General features: G+C 43.8%; 1 protein-coding gene across 2 annotated transcripts in view; it reads right to left on the bottom strand.

Moving 5' to 3' along the window:
• Positions 1-302: 302 nt before the first annotated feature.
• Positions 303-25,712, bottom strand: part of ATP2A1 (ATPase sarcoplasmic/endoplasmic reticulum Ca2+ transporting 1) — a 49,024-nt gene continuing 23,614 nt past the window's right edge. The window contains exons 12-23 of one of the 2 annotated variants that reach the window (XM_086932397.1): positions 20,039-20,170; positions 18,949-19,074; positions 18,370-18,588; positions 17,511-17,846; positions 16,351-16,571; positions 14,901-15,103; positions 12,494-12,579; positions 11,941-12,074; positions 10,732-10,849; positions 8,395-8,512; positions 6,009-6,054; positions 303-1,230 (exon numbers count right to left, since the gene is read on the bottom strand). In XM_086932397.1, the coding sequence (XP_086788523.1) occupies positions 6,050-6,054; positions 8,395-8,512; positions 10,732-10,849; positions 11,941-12,074; positions 12,494-12,579; positions 14,901-15,103; positions 16,351-16,571; positions 17,511-17,846; positions 18,370-18,588; positions 18,949-19,074; positions 20,039-20,170 (1,698 nt within the window). In that variant the 3' untranslated portion in view covers positions 303-1,230; positions 6,009-6,049. The remainder of the gene's footprint in view (positions 1,231-6,008; positions 6,055-8,394; positions 8,513-10,731; positions 10,850-11,940; positions 12,075-12,493; positions 12,580-14,900; positions 15,104-16,350; positions 16,572-17,510; positions 17,847-18,369; positions 18,589-18,948; positions 19,075-20,038; positions 20,171-25,712) is intronic. The other variant, XM_086932396.1, reaches the window with a different exon arrangement.

Below are 25,712 nucleotides of genomic sequence, written 5' to 3'. Positions count from 1 at the left end.
CAACTTTTTTATTTTTAGAAACCCTGGCATTTGGCCACACTGGCCATGGGTTCCTAATAAAAAATATTCGGATCTCTCCACTTACTAAAATAATATGTGATGTTTTTACAATGTAACCACTGCATAGAACCTGATAATAAATACGTGTCTGAGAGGAACGTATTAGGTCTCCCCGAAGAGGTCAATCTGAACCCAGATCGATACTCTGCAAACCAGCATCACACACACTTTGCATAGAAATAGCCACTCCTCCAACACTTGTGAGCCAGAGTAAAAAGACAAGCTGGATTTGACAATACAAGCACAGTTAAGAATTGTAACCTTTATTATTCAATAAATAGGCAGCTAGAAGAGATCTTTTTACATTGCGTTGTTGTTTGGCATCGTCTTATGAAGCCTGTCTTTTATCATGAACGGTTTTTCCATTTTTGCGATTTGTTTTTTTTAGAAAAAAGAAAATTCACAAAACATTGCATCACGCCCACCCTGCCGGTTTCTGCTTGATACGTTGGATGCAGAGAAGGACGTTTAAGAGACCGGTGCATAGTGGGATGGATTCTTTTCTGGGCCACTAGGCCGGACAGAGCCGGATTATGTGGGACGGAGGACCAGAGGAAATGAGTGGGGAGGGGCAAGTAACAGAGAGGAAACAAACCAGGTTTTGGGAGGTTTGACGTTAGACAGACTCGCAGCTCAAAATAATTTACAAAAGCAGAATAAAAGAAATATAAAATGCGATAACCTCCCAAGAGTGATTGAGGGAGCCCCAGCAAAGATCCTTATGAAACCACAGGGCCTTAAGGCGAAAGAACCCTTCCCACATGCCTGAGAAACATCCAGGGTTCTGAGAGGCGGGCTGCCTCTTCCAGTGTCATCTGGGAAAACTCCAAGTAGCTACACCAGAGCCCTCCCCCTTATTGAACTTCCCTGAACATACCTAGGGGCCAAAACTGCAGAGCCCCTTCTGGCATCCTTATGGAAAGGAACATAATCAGGGGGCCCTTTGCTACTGTCCCAGGGAACGCCCCCATGGTTGAGGCCATCAAGCAAGGGAGTCACTGTACTTGTCGTAGGTCAGACAGCGATGTGGTGAGACTTGCGTTGGGTCTGTAGAGGATGGGTGAGAAGTAGGGGACCTAGGGACAGGGGAAGGGTTGGGATAAGATTGTAGTCTGTACTTCGGGCGGTAACGTGGGTTCCTGGATTGTGCAGGTATTTATAGTTGTTTACCTAAAGACAGAGAGAGAAAAAGAGATGTTAGGGCCAGTGGGTTATGAGAGAAGCATGTGTGCAGGCAATATTTTTGTAATTGCAATGAATTTGAATCCTCAATTGAAACTCTTTAAAAGTATAAAAATAATGCTGCCTATACAAGAGAATGCCTATGTAGACAACTATCTTCGGGTTACAAGGATCTCACAGGGTCATGCTTGAGAAGGCAAACATTCTGGTACACAGATCTTACAGGTTTCAGAACTCAGTCAGCACAGCTATCAATTAGGATAAACCGATCAAACAATTTCATGCGGAGAAAGCAAATTTATCCTCATATATCATGGACATACACTCTCAGTCCTTAAACAGCAGCACTAGCTTTCAGATTGCATTCATCCTATTGGTTACATAAGGTAAATAGTTGTACATAGAGTGCCAGAGGGCTTTTTCTCTACATTTGAGGCTTATATGGATGAATACGCTTTCTTCGTTGTTACTGATTCTCTTACATGCAACTTCACCAATCTGTATGGGACTAACACTCTCATGAGATACACGTTGTACAACTCATTCAACACGGCACAGAAAATGTGGCACTAGCATTCAACCGTCCTGAAAACAAGACACTGTCACAGAAAGCTAATGTGCTTTAAAAGTGATGCATTTTGACCATCTTCACTCATACATTCCACAGGCAACGTCAGCAATGGAAACTGGCAATGATAACTATCCATGACAAGACCCGCTGTCACCTAGGTGGCTTCAAGACCACAAACGGACTTCTTGGAAACAATCAACAGAACTGGCAAGAGCCACAGAAGACCGGAAACACATAGAAATGAATGTGATGCTGGACATCTTGCCCTCACAGACAACAGAGATGCCAATACATGGTTCTCAATATTTCTAGAGTAGAAGGGGAGCTGGCAGGAACTTGGGCAAAGCTACATCTTCTGGCACTGCAACATCTTCCGCAGGATACCTTTTCGCTAAAGGGGTTTGAGCAAAGGGTTTTCCTCATAGCCGCATAAAGTGGTACTACGTGGCGTGTCAGGTTATGGATTAGTATTTCAGCACATGTTAAAAATAAGATCGCATGACCTGTATGGCATCTTTTTAGGCTGGATGTACTCTTGTAAACTACAGGGGATAATGAATATGTTACCTTTCTTGTAAAACGTCAAAGAGTGCGACAGTGACTAGCATACATTGGTTGACTCTTTAGAAAGAAGCATGCCCATTTACTCTGAACTTTTTCGTCTGGTGACGCTAGTGCTATGATGTTCCACTATCACTGATCTAATGGTCCTGAGGGCTATTCCTTAACAACCAAGGATGAGTAGCCGCTCACATATGCAGAGATTAGGAGAGGGTCAAAGGAAAGAAAGAGGTAGAATATTCTCAGGGTATCACATGTTAAATCATGTCTGAATTCACATTGGATGAGAAACCATCAATGCTGCACTTTGGATTGAGGAGACACAGGAAGGTGAGGATTTGGCGTAAAGCAGCGTTTCCCAAACTTTGGGCCGTAAGCAGCTTTTTGGTGGGTGATTAAAATTCTGGTATATGTCACATTTAAGGATTGAAACTGATTTGCAACTCACTGCTACCCAGTCCTTATGGCTCAAAATACTTTGTTCTCAAAGGAAAAGCGACATGACATCGGCGCATAGGCTCGCTAGTGCTCCCAGTGATGTGTGTGTTCTTGGCGTTGTCTTATTTGATGAATTTGGGTATGGAAGGATGGCAGGGAACTCAAATATATCACAGATATTAAAAAACAACTAGCAGAGATTCAAAGGTGCCCTCACAGCCCTATAAAAGTGCGGCTGAGCTCTAACTGGCACAGAAAGAAAATAGCGCTTTCCGGCTGGGGTTTTGATGAATCACAGTCCTGGTGCTTGGCACACAATCTGAAATAGTCACAATACCAGTGACACTTTTCAACGCACAATCTGATACTTTCCACACATATGCATGGTGTCTGACACTCTGTCACTTACACAATTAAACATAGACTTGTGTATAGGGTCTGACACCAAATGCACAATTGGCAAAGTGTCCACATATAACCGCCTGACTCACTCGTTCTCAAATACAGGATGACAAATGCTGATTGAAGCATATATGTATGCTACACAAAATCATGCAAAATAGGACAGGCACACTGAAAACATAGTATACACTTGCACAAGCTGACACTCTCACGCTCAACAACTCACCTACACAAACCAAAACCAAAGGGGTTGATGGACGGAGTGTTGAACATTGCTAGCACTCACCCCCAGTCAACTGATCTGGGTTTAATTAATTATCATTCTTTTGCTCACTCCGCTACCCCAGTTCAGACATGGCCATATGCAAATCAGTCTGACCCTGTGCCACATGGGAACAGAGCAGCCCCAGCTGCCAAGCCATGTTTTCCCTGGACCAGAAACAAGCATCCTGGGGCCGGTTTCCGGGTAATAAGCCGTCATCAGCTAGGCTAGCTTGAATCCAGTGGCAAAGTGAGCAAGGGACCCACGTCTGCTTGCAATGTTCAACACTCCGTCCATCATCCCCTAACAGGATGCTTGTTTCCGGTCCAGGGAAGAAAAAATAGCTGTAGTGGGAGAGGGAGGAAGCCGCAGTGTGGGCCAGGCTGGGAGGGGTTGAACAGCTTCAGCTCTGCCTCCTCATAATCAATGACACACAAGCTCCGGGGAAGTCTTCCCATCTGATATGAAGGGGGTCGAATATTCTCCACCAGCTCTTGTCCGCTACATGGCCCTTCCAGTAGCAGCACAAGGACCTTCTGGTTGACAAGACCCCTTGAATTTAGGTGCATCTTTGCATCTGACACCACTGAAAAGTTTGTTCTCTCTTCACACTCCAGCTGCTGGCTGCAAAAATGGAAGTTGTTGTCTCAGTGGATCCTTCGTCAGACTTTGCCTGCACAAATGAGGCTCAATATGTTCAAAGAGGTAATTATAGAGTTTGATGATTGTCTATATTTTTGTGAAATAGGCAATCCCTTCTCAATATTAGAAAGTTGGAAATGAAGTGTCTAAAAGGAGAAATAGTAAGATGAAGGCACGCACCAACTGCCACCTTGCGCGCTGATGTTGGCTCCCGGGCAATACTCCATGGGTGTGAGCTTTTACAAAAAGGTGGGACATACAGTCACCATTAGCCATTTGCAGGCTCGGATTTTTGAAGGACAATCCAAAAAGAAAATCCAAGGCATGGGATGAATCATACTTCCACAAAATACCTACAATAGATCGCCTGACAGCGCAAGCGCTGTTTAGACTCGACCTAAAAAGGTCTAGCATAACTCTTAGGTGACCACTATCTAGGGTCTCACCAGCACTTGGTATTTGTTAATCGTCAGCAATTACTATTTCCCTGCAGTGTCTCTCCAACTGATTCCTTCAGTCTAATACACATTTCAAATTGTACTAGCATTTGGTGTGAACTACTTTCTAGAAGGGGCAAGTGTGGGTTAGACATTAGAGGATTAGCAGGTGAGCGTTAAGTTGCTAGAAAAAGATCACATTTGATCAGCCATCGGAAAGGGACGGCATAGAAAATTCATGTGAACGTGAAATTGAAGGAGGAAGTGGGACACCGATATCATGGATGCCTAAAAATACCATAACTGATGGAAATGCTATAGGTGCGGTTGTAGGCACCATGAAAGATTTGGAGGGCTGTTTAGCCCTCATTACCATGTCCCGAAATTTTAAGCTGGAATCCCTGATATAGAATCTTTTATTTACTTTGGACCAAAAAAGACAATCTGTTCATCATTGTTAGGATATGCCCATTCCTACAGGAATTACGCTCTCTAGTGAAAAAGTGAAGGGCAATTTCCCACACAATATTCACGTAAATATCACAGCAGTATTGGTATCTAGCATTACAGGGTCCAACACTTAAGGGAGCAACAGAATAAAAAAGTCTCACATAAGTAATTGAGGACCATCTTACAACAACCAGCCCTTTTCGGTCATCAGTGTACCTAACCTTTATAGAAATAGGCGTACACTGCATTTTCACTTAGAGGGACATAATTATTATTGTTTGCCTGAAGAAGGTGGTCCTACACTGTTTTGCAACCGAAACACATCAATGCCCCCTCTGCTGTTTTGTTAAATTTGAGGTACAAGGAATTATAAGTGGAATAATGCCTAAATACTCTTATTTTACTGATTCCTTTACATTAACACAGTTGCAATGACAAATGTGTATTTCTTGGTTGTTGTCTCTCTTGATATAACAGTTTTGTGCAATTATGTGCAACATTTTATCAGAAAGTCAGAATGTTTTTTAGAATTTTATATAATTGTACAATTGCTTTTTATTGACTGTTTCATTGAATTGATTTTTATAATTGCCTTTTGGGTCCCCTTTTAGACTCCTTAGATACTAAGGAGTGTTTGCCGGTGAAGAAAGTGGAGTGTGAGATATAAGCTTGTGTCGATTTCTCCAAGAGATCTTTTCTGCAGATACATTGACTGCATAAGGAACCCTGTCTCCTGGAGAAGTTGGGACGCTCCCTTTTATTGAGACAGGAATTTCACTAACAGAACATGGCAGTACAATAGTTAAGGTAAAGGCTGTACAAACAAGAACAGGAAATGTGTGGCACAAGAACGAGCGGTACTCGTAACAATAACAGAAAACGAAAGTGCATGGGCCATGAATGATGAACAATGCAAAGGGAAAAGCATGTGCATGCAGACGAGGTACATAAAGTGCACAAGGAGTCATGCATCTCAGATTTTTAGTAGCAGGATATGGGATACCTGTGTGAGACGGGAGCAAGGAGGCATGGAGGGGTAAACACTTATGCTACAATGGAGAAAATGATAATGAATTGTTATTGTCAGAATAAAAAAGTGATTGTTAGAAATTACTACACGACACAGGAATAAATATAAAAATCATGAATGATATCCCTATTTCGTATGTCTCAGCTGGCTCAGCCCCTACACCACCAATTAGCTCAGGTCATGGCGTGAAACAAAAAAATCCTTGAACCAGCATTAACCCCTCCCCTGCTGATGACGGAATCGCTCCGTCATCAGCCGCGGTCACGCTGTGCTGATGACGGAGCGGTTCCGTCATGGCCCCCTTGGCACACCTGCGTGGCGCGGATTCCGCGCCTGCGCTGAGCGTTCTATTGAGCGGGCGGGGCCGCGACGGAACTGCTCCGTCATGAGCACAGCGCAACCGACGCTGGTGACGGAGCGGTTTCCGTCACCAGCATGCGCCCGCCGCTCAGCCGCCCTCCCCCCTTAGCACTGCGGCGGAATAGCTGCTGCAGTGAAGGGGTTAATAAAGAACTTTAATGGTTTCCCAAAGTCTGCCAAACCCTCTCGGAGATGACAAAGCAAAAGCTAAAGAATGTAGTAATCCAGAAGACTTTTGAATATATTTGATCGGTTTGTCCCCAGAGCACTTTAACAGCTGAATCCTGAGTTGTCCATTTCCAAATGACTGATAATGTGAGGAACCAGAGTTTCCACACTTGAATGACTCACATTTTCACTAACTGCGACCCTTTTTCCCAATGCACGTAGTGGGAATCGTGTGTGCGATATTACTGCACACATACTTAGACCAGAATTGGGTACAAACACTGTTTGCGCCACATCCAGTTTTTTGTGTAACAATTACAATGAGGGCGTAAGAAGCTTATTCGGTGAAACTCCATTATTAACTAATTATAGGGACATGAATGAGCAGATCACATAACACATTAATGGCCTCATTTATGAGGTTTTGACGTCACCTTGCTGTGCTGCCCTATGTCAAAGTGAAAGGGCAGGAATACACCGTATGTATCCAATATCTTGCATTCCTGTCCTTTCCCTCAGCGGTGGCGTCATTTCAGCAGCCTTGCCCCAACACATACACTCTTGCACCATGTGCAAGGGTGCCTGTGTTGTCGGCAGGATTGTTTTTGTGCAGGAAGGGACACCTTCCTGCACAAAAACAATCCTGAGAGGAGTTTTCCTCTTTCTATGTGTGCTGCAGAATGCAACACATGAAAAGAGGAATAAAAAAGTAGAAATAAAGTTATTTCTTATCATTACTCCTCACCTCGGGAGGCGTTAGGTTTTGGCGCATCCCCAGGTTTAAATAGTTTTTTAATATGGGGAAGCATCAAAATCCATGGGTGTTGCATGGGAACACCCAGCACAATGCCCATGGAACGCATCGCGAGCGAAGAGTAAGGCAACGCAGCGATCTGCGCTGCCTTGCCTTACACCATATCTATGAGGCCATTCAAAACCATGCAAAGTGGCTTTGTGTGGCCGTATAGATATGATTTCAAGATTTACGCCACCGCAGCGTCACAAAAAGTGATGCTCTGGCAGCGCAAGGGACTCATAAACATACCCCTAAGTGCATACTCTGCAGGTCTTTCCACAAGAATGCATGTGCACTTGCAACCCACTCCTCTCTGTCTTCTTCCAGTTAAGAATAGATTTATCTCCTCAGAGGCAGACTGCTGACAAAGAAATCCCGTTTTTTTGTAACAGCCACCTCTCCCCTCTTCCATCTCAAAAGTTGTTAAGCTAAAATAGGGTAAATGATTGATGCACAAGAAACCCTCTTTAGTCCTCATTATAAGTTTTGGAGGACTCCTGAACCAATATTATCGCACAGTGGGATGCAGTAATTTCTAGGTGTGGTATTGCCTAGTTTTTCCACACCAATTTCTGTATGTTTTTCTGAATTCTGTGCTGTTTTCTAAGGGCATATTCTGCTAGGTTTTCCCTGGAAAATGTGCCCTTGTAAAAAATCTGAGGTTCCAAAACCACCACATATTTTGTGTTCACAATTTGAATTTCTGCCCAGATCTGGATTGAAGCATTGGGGTTCTGTTAAGATTAGACATGATGTTAAGAGATTTTACAGTTAATGTGACAGCTAGCATATTAAAAGCATGTCTGGTTAGAGCCCAGTGAAGCTGTCATCCAAGAATGGTGTGCAAGGGACTCTGGCAAGGAGTCACACCCTGCTCAAACGACCAGCAAGGAATCAGGATCAACAATCTCTTCAAACGTCTAGAGGAATATACAAGGAAGACTTTTTTCCAAGAACCTCAAAGAAAGAGAAAATAGAGAAGGGCAAATAGAGAAAAAGAGTGACAGACAGACAGATAGACCGAACACAACTCACCGTCAAGGTAATTACGAGCGATGAACTTCAGAAGTTCATCCAGGAGGATGACAGGAATGGAAATCTTAACGACAACCAACCACTGAGTAACGTCCAGAGGGGTGAGCTTAAAGATCATCTAGAAGAACATTGAGGAAGAGATACAATGAGTCTTGGCATAAAAAAGATACAGCCAGAGCAGAGTAGAAGACAGATGGCAACCACATAGCAGATCACAAAGTGAGAATGGGATAGGAAATGACATAGTGTAACTGTTGGTCCCTACTGGTGATCAAAAGTCAATGGAGACTGAAAAAACAATAAAAGCTTGTCTACCTGTCGCGAGAGTCACAGTCAAGAGTATATCAATAGGGTGAAGGCTTATCACCAAGGAGAAAAAGATAGGAATCAGATGGGTGGTTGAATGGGGTCTGGTGGAAAAAAAATCTCATTCTATAGGAATGGCAAAACAGCAATATGACAAGCTTAGAAATAAGATTGTACTCCAGAAGATAATCTATTCCCACCTCCCTGAATGCCGGTATTATGTAAAACAAAAAGAAACTCAGTTGGGCCAGTAGCAGAGATGACAACGTTTTAGTTAGGTCACAAACAATGTCTTATGTAAATAGTGTAATTTCATCATCATATTTATTTATCGACCCTTATAGGAAAGACAACTCAGACTCCAGGAAGGGAGCATGCCACTTTTTTTAATAGAGGAATTGAACCAATCCGAAACCACACCAAGTACCAGATTCACAAAAGGATTGTGTTGTCTTTGTGTCACGTAAGGTGACGCAAAGGCAATGCAAGCCTTAAATACGATTTACTATGCCACACAGAGCCGCCTTTCTCTACTCATCCACCCATGGATGTTGGTGCATTCCCAGATTAACTGCCAATAGTAAACCTTTGAATTTGTCAAACAGTTATGCCATCCCAGGGGAGGTACAAAGAGAAGAAATACGTTTTTAGTCTTATTTTTTCCTCTATTTGTAGGTGCTTCATGCTACAGCAGACGCAGGATTAGGAAAAAGCCTGTAAGGATTGTTTTTGAGCAGGAAGGTGCCCCTTCCTGCACAAACCAATCCTACCTGTAACTCAGGCACCTTTTCAACATGGTGCAAGGGTGCCTGCATTGACTCTAGGCTGCACTGTGTGCTGCAGCGCAGGGAGAGAACAGGAATGTGCAATATCTGAGAAGACACGGTACATTCCTGCCATCTCCATGTGGTCCAGCACAGCAAGTCATCCTGCTATATTGCGCTGCATCACATCTTTGTAAACCTGGCCCCAAATGACCACATTTGCATCTAAAGGATGATCGGAGAGGCAAAGCATTTGGAGATATTTGTAATCTAGCTCTCACATCACTTAAAAATAGCCCTCTCCTGAGACTGTTAGATGGGCTGTAATTCACCACATTCAAGGCACACTCTAATACAATCAAAACAGTAACTCATAGTTATTTTTAAGAAAAAAAAAAAAAAAAATGCTGGTATTCTTGTTTCTCTTTGTGTTCTTTTTTTTTTTTTAGCCATACTGCAACGCGTTTTGTCTCAGCTGGAGTATTACGACTTCCTCAGGGCTGCTAGAATTTAAATGATTCTACAATCGCTATTCAGCGTAATCCAACCAATTAAAAGTATAGGATCAGGACTTCAAAGTGAGCTACCCAGTGGTAATATCCACCACATAAGGTATGCAAGCACGTTGATCCCTCGAAATTTTAACGAGAACTTAAAAGGAAAACTACAATTTCCTCCGGGTCCTGATTTTAAATTGCCTCCAGTGTTTCCAGACCTCTTGTGTAAGTGTATCGATCGGGCCGGAGATACGCTTACACAGGAGGTCTAGAGCCCTGAGGAACTCGTAAGGGTAACACTCTCACTGCGATGAAACGCGTTGGCATATGGCTAAAAAATAAATAAAAGAACACAAAGAAGAACAAGAATAACAGCATTTTTTTTCTAAAAAAAATAACTACGAATTACTGTTTTGATTGTATTAGCATGTACCTTGAATGTGGTGAATTGTTGTTTCAATCTTTTGATTGATAATTGGGGGTAGAAGGGTGTGTCTTCCCTTCTCGAGAGCACCGCACTAATTAAGTCAGTGGATACGAAGTGGTGTATTCAATGTATAGCTCCTGAGACTAACACACCCACAACAGTAGGATTCTATATTAGATGGACTGTGTCACACTTTTAAGCTCTCTGCAGGACCATCTTCTAGTGTGAGAGGTGACTATCGGCACCTAATGGACTACCTGTGACACTTTGCTACACCAACCTGGTGAAGGAAAGTGGGATTAGTTTGCTGTTAGGCTGGATTATATGGTTAGTCAGTACTTACAGGCAGAGGATCGACGTAGAGGATCAGGAAGTGGAGGGACATGGAGAGACAGATAGATCCCAGTAGCCAGATGTTTACCCATGGTGGCATCCTAATTAGAGACTGGTTCTCTGACAAGCTGTTAGAGAGAAAGGAAAAGAAGGGAAGTAATTCACAGAGCTAGAACCACCTGCTGTATCTAACACAATCCTGCTAGGTGAACAGCGTTTACAACGCAACTTTTACAACGCAGTACCTTTACGACGCAACCATTACAATGTAAGTCATTACAACGACTTGCTCTGGGGGGGCACTCTAGGATAGGGAATAGTTTTAATTTACTATCCAACACCTTCCTTACTATCCACGGGGACTGGAGTTGGAACAGTAAATCAAACTCTTCACTATCCAGCGCCCCCTAACGCAAGTCGTTGTAACGACTTGCGTTGTAAAAGTTGCATCGTAAAGGCATGCGTTGTAAAAGCATGCGTTGTAACGACGTACATCCATCCTGCTATCCACAGCATGAATGTTAAGCTGCTAAAATCATGTCCTCATGCCCTCACAGTGACTTAAATGGGGTATGTGACTGCATAGGACATTATTAGGGCAACGGTAGACAACAGTTTCTTGCAGACTGCAGTTTCAGAAAGGTGAGATGGGTAGAAAACCTTTGTAAAGCTATCAAGGGTAGGTGAACTGTAGCAGTGGCATGCAGCAATAGACGCTCGCCAGTGCTCCTGCTTTGGAGGACTCTTAATGTGCCGGATAAAGATGTGATCATTGTGTGCACTTACCCACTTACATTATCCATTTTTTCCTTCACGCACCTGGTTGCTACTGTCAACTCGCAGAAGTACTTGTAAGCTCTGTCCTTGATTATTTCGCCTACTGCACTAGGCATAAACTGTTACTCTAATGAATGTATGCACTGAACCATATATTCTAGATGTCCTCCCCCCAAACAGTGCTTGGACCTGTATACCTAATGCTGTACCGTAACTTAAAAGTCATTAAAGTAGATAAAAAAAAGGTAGGGGAAATGTAAGTTTTAGTTCGGTAACAAGCTAGAAGAATTACATGTGCTAAACCAATTCTCCCCAAGTATTTGTGCGCACAAAATATCTGATAGGGCACAATGCCTTTCCGAAATAGAGAGTGAGCGATGGGAAGGAAAGTGGTCTCTTCATAGGCAAGAACATGAAGCAGGCAAAAGAGGAGACTGCTCACCTGTTGAGGGCGTTGCACATCTCAATGGTGACCAATACGGACAGAGCCATGGTCATTGGGACAGGAGACTCGAAAATCTCACATTCCAGCCCTTCAAATTCGGGGTTGTCCTCTGTGCACTGCATGAAGTGGGACTGACAAGAGGAAACATGTGGGTTAGAGCAGCAGAAATGGACAAACAGGCCTCGTGAAATGTGTGGCTACAAACAGATAATCCCCAGAACACATCACATCAGTGGCCGCCAAAGTTCACAACAGGTGCTAACTGGAGTCTACAGAGAGATACACAGGCACTATTGCGAATTGTTCGGACCATTATAAGATGAATGAGGAGGTTTCACAATTTACAACCATGTACGATTGTTAAACACCCATTTTCAGAATTATAACTAAATATACTTCATAATTTCACCTCAGGCCTAGCTGAGAACTCCTGAATCATGCTCGCGCTAGACACTCACAATCATTTCCCTGCGGACAGGAGCTGGCTGTCTGGTGAGAACATATTTATATCTGTGACACAATATCCAAAAGCCACATTGCGCGGTCTTACCAGCTGATAGAAGGTGACTTCCGGTCCGTCTTCGGAGCACATGAACCACCAGGCGGCTGCACCAACTGTGGCTGCACCGACATATCCTGTGGGGAGAGAACGCCATCAGTGTCGATAACAAGGCAACCATGGCACACAGCCGCCTCAGAACTTAGAAGTGAATCAACCTTGCACGGGTATGGCAAAAAGAAGTGGACCTCACCAGCTATGCCATATGGCCGAAGTCACGCCCTGAAGTAGAAGGAAAAATTGCCAATGACGCAGCTAAGCAGAATGTATTTAGTGTCAAAGGGACTCACCCACCTTGTCATTATACAGAGACAATAAATCAGTCTACAGGGAATGTCACTTAAGGCAATGAGGATTACAAGGTGTAGGAATCACGTCATCCATGATGGTGGGTAACATATTTTATGAGGGTTGGGTCTGGAGCAGCACAAACTCAGGATTTAAAGAATACTCCAGTGGTTGGGGGTTGGCTTTACTGAGAAAAATGTATAACTGCCCAAACAAACTCTTTTTAGCAGCATTAGAATAATGAAAGACCGGGGAAGTTCTAACTACATTGTATACAGCTCTTTCATGGCAGTTCATAGGTCACTGTCGTAATTTAGGATTGCAACTTCTGAACTGCGAGTAACACAAGGATCTCTGTGACAAAGGCAGTGACCCGCTGACAATCCACATAGAATTCGGTTTATCTGCATTTAAAAACTGCCAACAGACAAATGATAGCTTTCCAGCAGGATCATAGATCACCAGTGACCTGAATTTTTTAAAATTGTTGTACATCGTGGCAGATTCACTGCGAGGGCCAAGGTTCATGTTTGGGTGTGCCAGGCTCATCTTTGGGTGGGCCTGGTCCACCCGGCCCACCCCCTAGAACCGGGCCTGCTTGTCACACAACAGTAGCACAATTTGCGAACCGAAATTTAGGTAATGCCAGCTCCACCACTCAATTCCTGCACTACAGCCCTAGGAGGCGGCCATTGAAGGTTCAGGTCCATACAATGTCAGCGCCAGTGCACCGAAGTGACACTACTCACCAATTAAGCAGCCACACAGTGGTTTAAACAATACCTGCTGTACCATTCTTTAGAAGCACAACTTGACAAACAATCGGGAATACAGAATCCATACAACAGTTGGTCTTGGCACCTAAATAATGAAGTAGCACCTGCTGCCTGCAGATGAAGCATCAATAAAACGGTCATGCTCATCACACAAACCCACAATAACACAATCAGCTGGTGAAGCAGACTTGTGAGCCTCACGCGGTGCCAACAGCCATGTCGGTATGAACAGTACCAGCATGATCAGAAATATAAGAAATGCTCAGATATGGACAGACCTTTAGGAAAATCCTGACTTTCCGTGGGGAAAACTCCCTAACTGCATGGAGTTTGGCTGCCTATGGACAATCTTATGAAGGAGCAAACCAGGTACAAGATGCAAGCCTCCCAAATGCCCGACTATCTATAACAATGGATCATATTGTCAGTCATGGGTTCTAAATGGTAAAAGGAATTTGGCATACACATACAGGGATCAAGATGCTGGAAGTGGAAATAAAATCAGCTCAGTGACGAGGAGGTTTAAGGTACCCTCAGTAGTTAGAGGCAATTTGTGTACAACTATCTGTTAGTCCCTCCTAAATGTCTTAGGAAACAAAGATGGAGATAGATCCTTTGTGGTAATTGCGAGTAACTAGTGTGTAATGCCTTGCCCGATGTACTGAGACTGTTGAATCAGTTGATACCCTTTTGGAAAGAATTAAAAGCTCCTCTGTTTGGCTAAGTATGTATGTCTGTTTGATTCAGCATATAATTGTCCGGTGGGTGTTTGATGCCATAACACATTTGTAGTTTGTTATGTTTGTGTGAGGCCCTCGGCCAGAAAATCTTATTGCCACGTGAGGTCATCATTAGACATTCTTATTTGCGCACAAGGCCTGCTCAGATATCTGTACTGTGCATGAGACATTTGCGTGAACTGCAATCTGTGCTCTGGGTATCTCTAGTGAGTGCAGGGTCTGTGATCAGCAGGCCTCTCGTGTGCAGGTAGTTCCTGCTAGAATCTTATGCAATAGTTCAATTTTAAGAAGAGGTTTGAAGCCACTGGAGTCCATAGTAGAAAGAGCATGTTTGTGTGTAAGGGTAGATGACATATTCATCCTCTTGGAATCCACTGGGGAGCCCTTGCCATTGGCCTGCTACAACTATTTTGTAGATGCCAATGTCAGATGATTCAAAGTGAAACTTTTTGTGTTTTAGTGAGTGATCTGAAGCAGATCTTCAAGTGCTTCCACCCCACCAATGAAGGCCTTGATTAGATCAAAACTCAAGATCAGTGCCTACAACAGAAGGATGCATTTTTAGTTTTCTGTAACCGTCCACCATCATCGTACCTCCAATAGCCAGATAACGGAAGAAGAGCCATCCACTAATGAGGGGCTCCTTGGGGCTGCGAGGGGGCCTGCCCATGATGTCCAAGTCAGGGGGGTTGAAGCCCAGAGCAGTAGCGGGCAGACCATCAGTCACCAGGTTCACCCAGAGCAGCTGGACAGGGATAAGAGCTTCTGGCAGTCCCAGAGCAGCAGTCAAAAAGATACTGGAGGCATAAAAAGAAAGATAGACAGAGAGCGCAGAAAAGTGAGAAAAGGAAGCAAGAAATGGACAGCAACTCAGATTAAGAAGCAGACAGAACAAAGGTTTAAGGGGGTTGTTTATGAGAGCCCTGCATCACATTTGCGCCATGTAAAGTGGTACATGTGTGGCGCAGGGCTCTCATAAAGATTTATGAAGCCACACAAAACCACCCTGAGTGACTTTTAGTGGCCTCAGCACAAATTGCTGCCATAGGCTTTCCATGGGCGTTGCAGTCGGTTTTCCAAAGACACATCTAGGGAATTATGATGCTGCCCCAGATTTAGAAAGGCAAGTCAGCCTGGGAAATCACCAAATCCATACGCCTCCAGAGGGGAGGTGTAACAAGGAGAAATAACTTTTATTTCTCCTCGTTTTTTAATCTTTCTGGGGTAAAGGGCCTGTTAGGATTGTTTTTGTGCAGGAATGTTACCCTTCCTGCAAACAATCCTACCAAAAACGGAGGCATCCTTGCGCCATTATGCAAGGGTGCCAGCACTAGCGCTGGGCTGCCACAAGGGCACCAGCGCAGGGGAAAAGGCAGAAATGCACCGCTTTGCCATAAATATGGCGCATTCCTGCCCTTTCACTTTGGCAGAAGGCAGCACAGCAAGGTGCCTTGATTTTTTATTTTAAAGGTTTTATTTAGCGCTGGCTAGAACCGGAGGTATCAGAGCGCTTTACATGAGCATCAGATCAGAATTACAGGTTACATTGTTACAGAGGTTACACAGTTATTAGAGCAGGGTAACATAGCTACTTATAAGGTTGAGATAAACAATAAGCACAAATACGTCAGGGGAAAAGCAGGCAAGGGGAAAGATCCAGGGGAGGAGGGGTAGGAGGGAAGTAGACAGGTAATGAAGGTAGGAAAGAGGAGGGGAGGGTGAAGGACATCGCATGGAAAGATGAGGGGAAGGGCGACAGGGACACAAACCGGTAGATGAATCAAAGCAACGTCCTAAGTCCAGTAAGCTGTGTTCCCAGGGGAAGTGGTATCACTTCCCTATCTCTGTTGCGGGAGTCTCCCTTTACTCCCTTTTAAGGCCATAAATGAGGCCCTAGGTGTCTAGAAAAAACTAGAAGTGCACATGAATACGAGTCTAGACAGGGGTGTACTGTAATGAGCTTGACCGAAATGTAAGATAAGACTTGGCTGACAGAGGTGTGAAGCTCCCCAAAAATCCAGTGATTGGTGAGAGCAGCACTCACCAGACCACTTCACCGACATTGGAGGAGATCAGGTAGCGGATAAACTGCTTCATGTTGTTGTAGATGGCGCGGCCTTCCTCTACGGCAGACACAATGGAGGAAAAGTTATCATCAGCCAGCACCATCTCAGAGGCAGACTTGGCGACTGCTGTGCCGGAACCCATGGCAATACCAATCTCAGCTTTCTTTAAGGCTGGGGCATCATTCACACCATCACCAGTCTAGAGGATAGAGAGAAGGTAGAGACATTTAGATTTGAAAAATTTGCTGCAGTAAATCATTTTCCATAGCACCACCAAGTGATCGATCACCTAGAAATATTCTACACAGACACGCATGGTCTTTCATCCCCCCTGGGGTCCTGTTATTATGTAAAGGGCGCACTTTCCCTGTATGCTTCACGGCACAGTTTCAAACAGGTGTGCTGTGCGCATACAGGGAGAGTATGCTCCATTGGTTGAATACACTGCCCTCAGGGCAGCCGCAACTTTGTGCTGCCCTGGAGGCAGCGCAATCATGTGAAAATACAGAACGGTTGCTTTAAAGCCGCTCTGCGTTTCACTGTGCAGGCAGCACCCAGGACCGAACTGGCCGTAGCGGGCACCAGGTGTTTTTCCGTAGGGACGCCAGTGTGGGGGGCGGTTTTGGATCTCTGGAGGGCCGTTTTTGTTACCAGGGGCCGGTTTTGCAGCATAGCTTCAATATCAGCCCGCTGTGACAAAAGCAGCTGCAGTGTTCTGTCCCCCAAACCGCGCCCCTCCCCCCCCCCCCGCGGCCAGTCTGACACAATTGCCAGGGCCGGTTTGCGTTTCCAGTCCAGCAATGACAAACACCTGCCTGCACTTTATCCCCCTGTAGGAGGGTGCGGTGAGTGGCTGGGGGCCTTGATCCCCTCCAAAGGACTGGCATCAGGGGGCTCTCAACAGTGCACCTCCTGTCAGCTTCTTTACCTCTTCACCCGCTTCCATAGTATGGCATGGGCCAGAGGTAAAGAGATTTCCTCATTTGCATGGAACCACGCCCCCATGCAAATGAGGGAAAGCCCTAGAGATAGTACTGGCGCAGCATATGCGGCAGTGCAGTCTGAGTTACAGAAGTGGCTGCACAAGTGTCTGCCGCCCCTTCTGTAATACCAAATTGCCCTGGTGTCATAGACTCACCATGGCTGTGATTTCATCGAAGGACTGCAAGAACTCCACAATCTTGGACTTGTGAGCAGGCTCCACACGAGCAAAGCAAGAGGCACGTTTGCAGGCTTCGCGTTGCTCGGCAAGTGGAAGGTCATCAAACTCACGCCCGGTGTAGGCCCGGTTAGAGACCTCCTCATCCTCAGTGAAGATGCCAATGCGCCTGCAGATGGCGATGGCAGTACCCTTGTTGTCTCCAGTGATCATAATGACACGGATTCCAGCATCTCTGCAGAGCTGGATGGAGCCAGTGACTTCCTTACGGGGAGGGTCCAACATGCCCACAACACCAACGAAGGTCAGATCAGCCTGTGGGAAAAAGAAAGAGGACACAGTTCAAATTTCATTACAGGAGGTAGAGCCTTAGGTATACATTAGGAACACTCTGTGGGGACCCAAGTTCACTAGGGTGCAACTACCTCAAAATTGCAAAGCCTAAAGCATCCTGGTTATTCACAATTTCCTGTATTCGGAATTGGCCCTTAAGTACTGACTGTGTTTTGTTTCTTTTATGCCAGGTTGTTTGCAGCATCTTGATTGTGCACTACTGTCTCGCATACGTTTTTTGTAACTTAATTCAAAGCCTTGCACTGGGACTCACTGAAGTTTTAGCTGCCTTCCAAGGATGTCATGCACCCCTTTTGGACATGTTAAATGGAAATATCTCTAACCTGAAATCTCAGAGACAAAACTAATGGAAAAAGGGTGCTAGTAATGGGGGTTAACAGCTGTTAGCCAGTAAGGAAACATATTTGATGATGGTGGCCACAGATGTGGAAGTGGCAGGGATAAAGGAAAGCGGTATACATTGTTGTAAAGGTATCCAACTTACCTCATACTGGGCAAACTTGGTGGAGTCTTCCAGTACCATTTCCTCTCTCTTGGGGGGGGTGTCACGGGTAGCCAGTGCCAAACATCTAAGGGTATCTCTGCCTGTGCCCCACTCTTTGATAACGGTCATGATTTTGTCTTTGACTGCAGCTGTGAGGGGAACGCGGGTAGTTCCGACACGGACATAGTTGCAACGATCAATGACACCCTCTGGTGCACCCTGTAAGAAACAGTGACATTTTCAAATATTAATTTTTCAGCAATGGTGCAGATGTGGTGACACACTAAATTTGGACACAAGGACACACAGTGGGACACCTTTAGGTACAAAGCTCTGTTTAGTGGCCGTGGAGATGTATCTGTGCTCATACATGGTCACAAAGACATTGAGGCATTCAGACTAGCTTAAACATAGACCTACAGCAACACATCAGTGCATATGAATCAGCTCATGTGCAAATATTCAGTATCGCCCACACACACATGAACACAAAAATTCAGTATTCACTAGGAAGTATTCACATATGACTTCCCCTGTTGAGACAGAGTCTGGCTGAGTCTGCAGGAGCCAAAGACCCACCTTGACAAACATCTTGTTTCCAACTGCAGCTCTGGATGCCTTGGCAGGTGAGCAATACACAGACATGGACTTCCTGTCACGGGAGAATTCCAGAGTAAATTCCTTCTTCATCAGCTGTTTGATGACCTGTTGGAAGATGAAGAGGGTGAGGTATTAGAGACATAAGTATAAGGATGTATATCTGACCATGCTCATTAGCCAAAGCAGGTACTGGAAAACACCCTAAATCAACCACCGCACATGCACCCATCACTACCAATATAGCACACCATAAATGCAAAATGACACAAACAACCTTACAGCCCAATCATCAAATTCAACCTTTAACAGTAGCAGGATACCATCATAATCTAACCTACCATCCATCTATCTATCCTTACCATTGTACCTTTCCAACCCATATAATACACTATCCAACTACCCCAAAGAGGATTCACCCAGAAAGCAACCCATAATCCAACCAAAACCACCTAGATACAAACCCAAACCAAAGTACTATCTCTAGAATTACCCATGAGTACTACCAAAAACAAGCCCAACATCTAACTAAGACAGCATTACAAGACAACCTCTCTAACAGAACTACTGTGCAGCCAACAGTGCCCGAATGCAATCTTAAAACAACCTATTATCAAACCAACCCAACCAAGATACAAACCCCAGCCAAACTACTATTCTTGCAACATTGCTAACATTGTTTTCAAATCAATGCCACCTACAAGGATACCACACACGCCAACCCATTATTCAACCATTCATGCCAGGTTTTTCATTGCAGCCAACACATCTTCAACCAAAACTGCCCAGACAGAGTGGGCAATCAATCCACCATCAAACTAACATCAGAAGGATATCATCATAAAAGCCATTTCCCAACCAAACAGCATCACTCAGGATAACACCTCAGAAAACACTAGTCAAAAAACACTGCAAGAACTAGTTAATTTCCTGAGAATATACCAGATACGTTGATGAATAGCTGGTGACAAGAGGAATGAGCACAGAGACACCCTCTAGTTCAGGAAAATCTATAGACACTCTGAGACCTAGGAACACTCTCCATGTTGCATTTGTACTAAGAAATACTCACAGAGTTGCAGGCATTGGCACGCTCCACCTTGGACAGGCTACGCACTTCGGTGTTGAACACATTCATTTTTTCCACTAAGGTGGTCAGGGCAGTCTCTGTGGCTTCACCAACCTTCTCGAAAACTCCTTTAGACTGTAACGAAAAGATGGAATCATCAGGTGAGTAACAGTAACGCCTGTTTAAAAGGATTATTCATACTGAGTAAAGAGTTTCATGTGATATATGTGTTGTGCCTTGTCTAACAACACATATTTTATTTATATACCATAATTCACCATGCAATTATTTTTAGCTCACATTCTAACAATGTTTTGTCAAATTTCCTATATATTCAAAATGTGGGATATTCCTTGGTGTGTGCTTGATCCCCTATGCTTTTCCAACCTCAGATTTCCTCTTTCAGTTATGAACTTTTAATATATTCTGCCTTATCTCTTTTAGCCTTTACACTAAAGCATGAATCTGCCAGGAAGATGCTGCAAGAGGGGGACATCGTCTGCCTACAAGATTCCTTGGCAACCAAGGCTACACATATGGAGGGTTTTGCACAGTGGCGGCTCGCCAAGGGAGTGCTGCAGGGCGGTGAGGCGGGGTGGGGAGGGGCAGGGTGGGAGGTAGTGGAGTCCGACATACAACAGACAGGAGTAAGGTAAGTAATTAAATAAATAAAACAATTTACCTTGTGCAAGGTAAATTGTTTCATTTATTTATTTATTTAACGACTTACCTTACTCCAGTCCGTTGTATGTCGGACTCCACTACCCCCACCCTGCCCCTCCCGCACCCCGCCGCCCTGCAGCACTCCCTCGGCGAGCCGCCACTGGTTTTGCAGGCTTTCACAAACCAGAGACCAAATATCAACAGTATGGCACACCATCTGGTGGAATCTCGACATGAATAATACACGCAACCGATTTCAAAGCAAACAAAATCAAGATAGACTCTGAAATGCTGCAGGCGTTCATAGTGGAAAATAACAAGGACAAGGAAGGAAGATCCTCGCTCCAAATAATAAATGTGTACCTTAACGTCCAGGGAAAGGCCCACTGGAAGCAACAAGATCTGCGATCATCACAATAGAGGAAATCCTGTGCACATATTCATCTATTGCTAAGGTGATTATAGGAGACCAGTCTAGATCACCTTGGGAACGACACGAGCAGAATATTGCATTTAGCACGGTCATAAAAAATCTTTAATAACTTCTTGCAAAACTACAGTTTAACTTCTGCAGTGGTACTATCTAAAAGTCCAAAACTTCCAAAAATTCTTTCATAAAACAATCGCACAACAATCAACTACATTTTACTTTGCGGCAATCTTATCCCAAACATGGAACATTTTGCAATGATGGTGCATGAAACAAGTGATCATGCAATCCTCCAAACGGATCTAAGGATACATAGCAAATAACGTGAACAAAATCTCTACCTCGCCCACACAAGGGGTAATGAGGAATATTCCCTAATCAGAAGGATCAGATGAAACGAACAAAATGTAGTAAATCTAACAGGATGGAAAATACCACAGGAAGGCAGAGACAATTGTACAACCCCCGAATACACTATCAAAAACTGGGGAACTTGGACATTGGGCCTACAAACAACCCTCCAGGGAAGAATAAGGAAATTACAAATATGGCATGACAACATGACACTAAGGAGTCCACTAGTAACTCAAGACATGCAAAAAGGAATCATTTAATTACTGTCATACAAGTCTCCAAGCTAAATTGAAGAGAACTTCACTTGGAATGAAAACACCTCACATGAAAATTAAAACAGAAGCAACTTGAGGAGGAATGGATCAAAATCCACGAGCTCTCAAAGAGCCACAAACATAGGCAGTTATCGGAATATACAGCCCAGCTAGAAAACGACAAAGTGGACCGATGCAACTCCATCGCAGCTGAAACATAGCCACAATCTACGTAGAAATTCAAGTGTTGTCTGTGCCGGCCAACATAGAAGACTCCCCGGTTGAGAGAGCAGACGGAGATGGTTCTCCCAGGGCAGAAGATGGAGGCATGGACTAAAATGCTCCAGCTGTCAGGGAGATAATAAAAAAGATAAGAAGAGATAGGACTCCTGGTCCAAACAGACTCCTGTCGGGAATGTTTAAGGACAGCCAGCATACTGGAGAGATGTCGTATCCACCTTGTTCTCTGAATGCAGATTGCAAGCCGATGTCCCAGAGTCATAACGTGGCTCCTTTCTACAGCCAATTTTCAAGAAGGGAGATAATACAGATCCAAAAAACTACAAACTGATCCACCTTCTGGACATTGAAGGGAAAGCTTACGCTGGCACTCAGTTAGTAGAACTGAACAGATGGATCGAGGATAAAGAGATTCTCCCCACATATCAAAATGGGTTCTGCAAAGGTGGTTCGACAGTAGACAACATAATGGCACTATCTTATCTGGGCCAGCAAACAAACATCAAAAACAAGAAAAACTGTCTTTGCTTGCTTCGTTGAAAAATCTGCAGCGTGCAACTGGGTCTCCCACGATAATCTTTGGAACAAGCTAAGGAGATTGGGCATCCCAGAAGACCTCTTGAAAGCACCTGGGAAGAATCAAATAAGCACAGAACACGATTTCAAAAAAACGTTATAAAGATCGCGGCTTAAAACAGGGCTGTGTCCTTGCCCCAACTTTCTTCAATGTATACACAGCAGATAGACGCTCCAAAACGCAAACTTTGCAATCCCTTAAATCGGCTCCAACAGATTCCAAATATTACAATATGCAGACAACCTGGTAATTATGGATCACACCCACATCGGTTTATAAATTGGAACTGAACATTCTTAAAAACTCAAACAAGACCATAGTAATGGTTTTTGGGCCTTGTGCGAAAAAAGCCTTACCCAAATGGGGAGTGGGTGACCAGATAAACTCCACCACAAAAACATACAACTACTGTGGGCATAATTTAGCGACACTGGGAAGGCACTACAAACCAACAAAGAATGAAGTCTAAGGCTCATTCGACAATTTACGCCTTAAGCAAACTCCACAGGAAACTGCACAGCCCAATGAAGGTACCAATTAGAAGGAACATGCAATGCAAAATAATGGCAATAGCGGGCGATGCACAACAGGCGATGCCAGACCAAATGGACATCCTGCTTAAAAAATCTCAGTGCCAAACGTACAAACACATTTTTAATTGATCAACATACACCCGCAACAGCCTAATCCATCTAGAGTTTGGCCTGTTCCAGCAAAACTATGAATGCTCGAGAACACAGGCGAAATACTACTACCAAGTCCTTGAAGGAAACGCTGGAAGCTGAAAAAACATGCTCAAACCAATATCTGAAGGGACGGCCAACCCATGGAACAAATACATGTAAAAAGCTGTGGCAGTACTTGGCCTAGCAATGCAAAATTGGTGCCAGGAAGGGACAAGTTACGTGGCAATTAAAAACACATTAAACAAACAAATCCAGCAACTATCACGAGAAGTAGATATACTACACTACTTAACCAGGGGCAACCAGCCTGCATTAATTACATCATATTAGGAACATAGAATACAGCCATATCTGAACCAAGCACTGGGAAGGTACTGCTTAAATGACATTCAACGGGCAAGGCTGCTGTCCCTACCAGTAAAAGAGCTAAATACTGGATGGAAATGTCTGGCCCATACAACCAAATGCATAATTTGCAAGTACAAAGAAGAGTCCCTGCTGCATCTGGTGTTTTGTTGGCCAGGTCTGCTACTGCAACGTCGAAAGCTGTTAAAACCGATGTCTCTCTCTCTCTCTCTCTTGTTTGTTTTATTTTTACTTCTCTTTTTTCTTCTTTTCTCTCTTTATCTTGCTGATTGATTTTTACAAGTGTTACAACTGATTCTCTCGTTTTGCTTCTTTATTGCTTTTTCCACCATATTAATTGATATGCCGGTGATATATATGACATTGATTATATCTATACTGATGAATGCGTATTTATCTATTTATTTATTGTGTAACTCTCTTTTTGGTTGTATTGCTTATTATGGTATTTTAATTGCTTATATTTCTTCTCTCAAACTAATAAAGATATTTTTTTTTTTAAATGTGTCTCTCTGGACATACAAAGAAGCAGGATCTGCCTTGTTATCTTGCACCACACCAATGGAACTGGGCAAATTTGGGAAATATATGGCAGAGGTGCGTGGCCGGCTGTCTGAACAAGAAGGGCTTGATGATACGACTGGGCATAGCACGAACGACAAGTAAGCTCCTAGTGAAGAGTCCTGTCAGGCAGCTACAACACAATCTTCATTATGTTATTAAAGGCACACTGGCACCATAAGCTTCGAGTCTGTTAGATAATACGGTGGTACGAATGGATGCTACCAGCCTTTTTCTTTCTTGTTTCCTGGGGGCATCAAGGCTGGGAACCAACACTAACTTTTAAACAAATGGCTGCGAAGAGATATTTGTATGGGAGTCACACATGCAAAAGCCCCTTTGGAAGAACAGGCATTGTTCATATTTCTAAAGTGTGAACTCTAACGAATTTTAACCATTGTTTTATTTATTCAGGAAATATTGCAAATGATTTTAAGTAATTGTGCAATAAAACAATCATTTCATTTCAAAGGGTAAAAAGGTCCTGGGCCAAAAGGCTCTTTTGTACTACCATTTTTGCTAGATACAGTGGTGAAAGATAAATGATTGTTACATAAAAATGCACCAATAAGTGCATAAACAAACAAAGCTATCACATATGCTTTGACCTTCCCTTCTCATATTACAAAAAAATACTACTATTTGCTTAGCCTGGTATATAGCACTTAGTGCCTGTCTCATATCACACCATTCTCCATCACTTCTTTGCTCTTGTACTTCTCAAGACAGATATTGCACACATAGTAGTCATCTGACATAAGATCATGAGTCGCGTCATTTTTCTGGCCAGATATCGCACACATAGTGCTGCTAGTCACTTATATCACTTCTGTCTGATATTACACGTGTAGTAACCAGCTGACAAGAAGTCATGTGCTTGATCTCATACAACACAAAAAGTGTTGGCGTACTATTAAACCCCATGACTGTCCTATTGGAAAATATAAACAAGCTAAAAAGTTGTACCTAGCATGCCCTGATGGACTATGTATAAATATATGCAATGAGAAAATATCAAGGGAGGTGTTCCTCCAATGTTTTTGATGGTCTTTGCAAACAATGGAAATGTGTTCGGCATATGAGCGCCTAGGATGTATGACGTTACAACGCATGCTATTACAATGCATGCCTTTACAAAGCAAGTTTTACAACGCAAGCCGTTGCGACTTGCGCTGGGGGGCGCTGGATAGTGAATAGTTTAATTTACTATTCCAACTCCAGTCCCCGTGGATAGTAGGGAAGGTGTTGGAAACTATTCCCTATCCTAGAGCACCCCCCAGCGCAAGACGTTGTAAAAGTTGCGTTGTAATGGTTGCGTCGTAAAGGTACTTCGTTGTAAAAGTTGCGTTGTAAAGGATGTTCCCTGAGCGCCTAGACATTCTGGCAGTCACAGAGCTCAAAATGAGGTATAACAGCGTACACCTTGGAGGTATGATAACACGGCCTGTATTCAGCCCCTAAAATAAAGATGTATATAATCTGAGCATGTCTCAGGGAAGGAGATAGCAGGGTAGGATAAGGAGCATTTAAGAGCACAGAGAAAAGC

This window comes from Lissotriton vulgaris, chromosome 7, assembly GCF_964263255.1.
Source record: "Lissotriton vulgaris chromosome 7, aLisVul1.2, whole genome shotgun sequence".
In the NCBI taxonomy this organism is placed as follows: domain Eukaryota; kingdom Metazoa; phylum Chordata; class Amphibia; order Caudata; family Salamandridae; genus Lissotriton; species Lissotriton vulgaris.
This window is presented reverse-complemented; position numbering and strand designations above follow the sequence as displayed.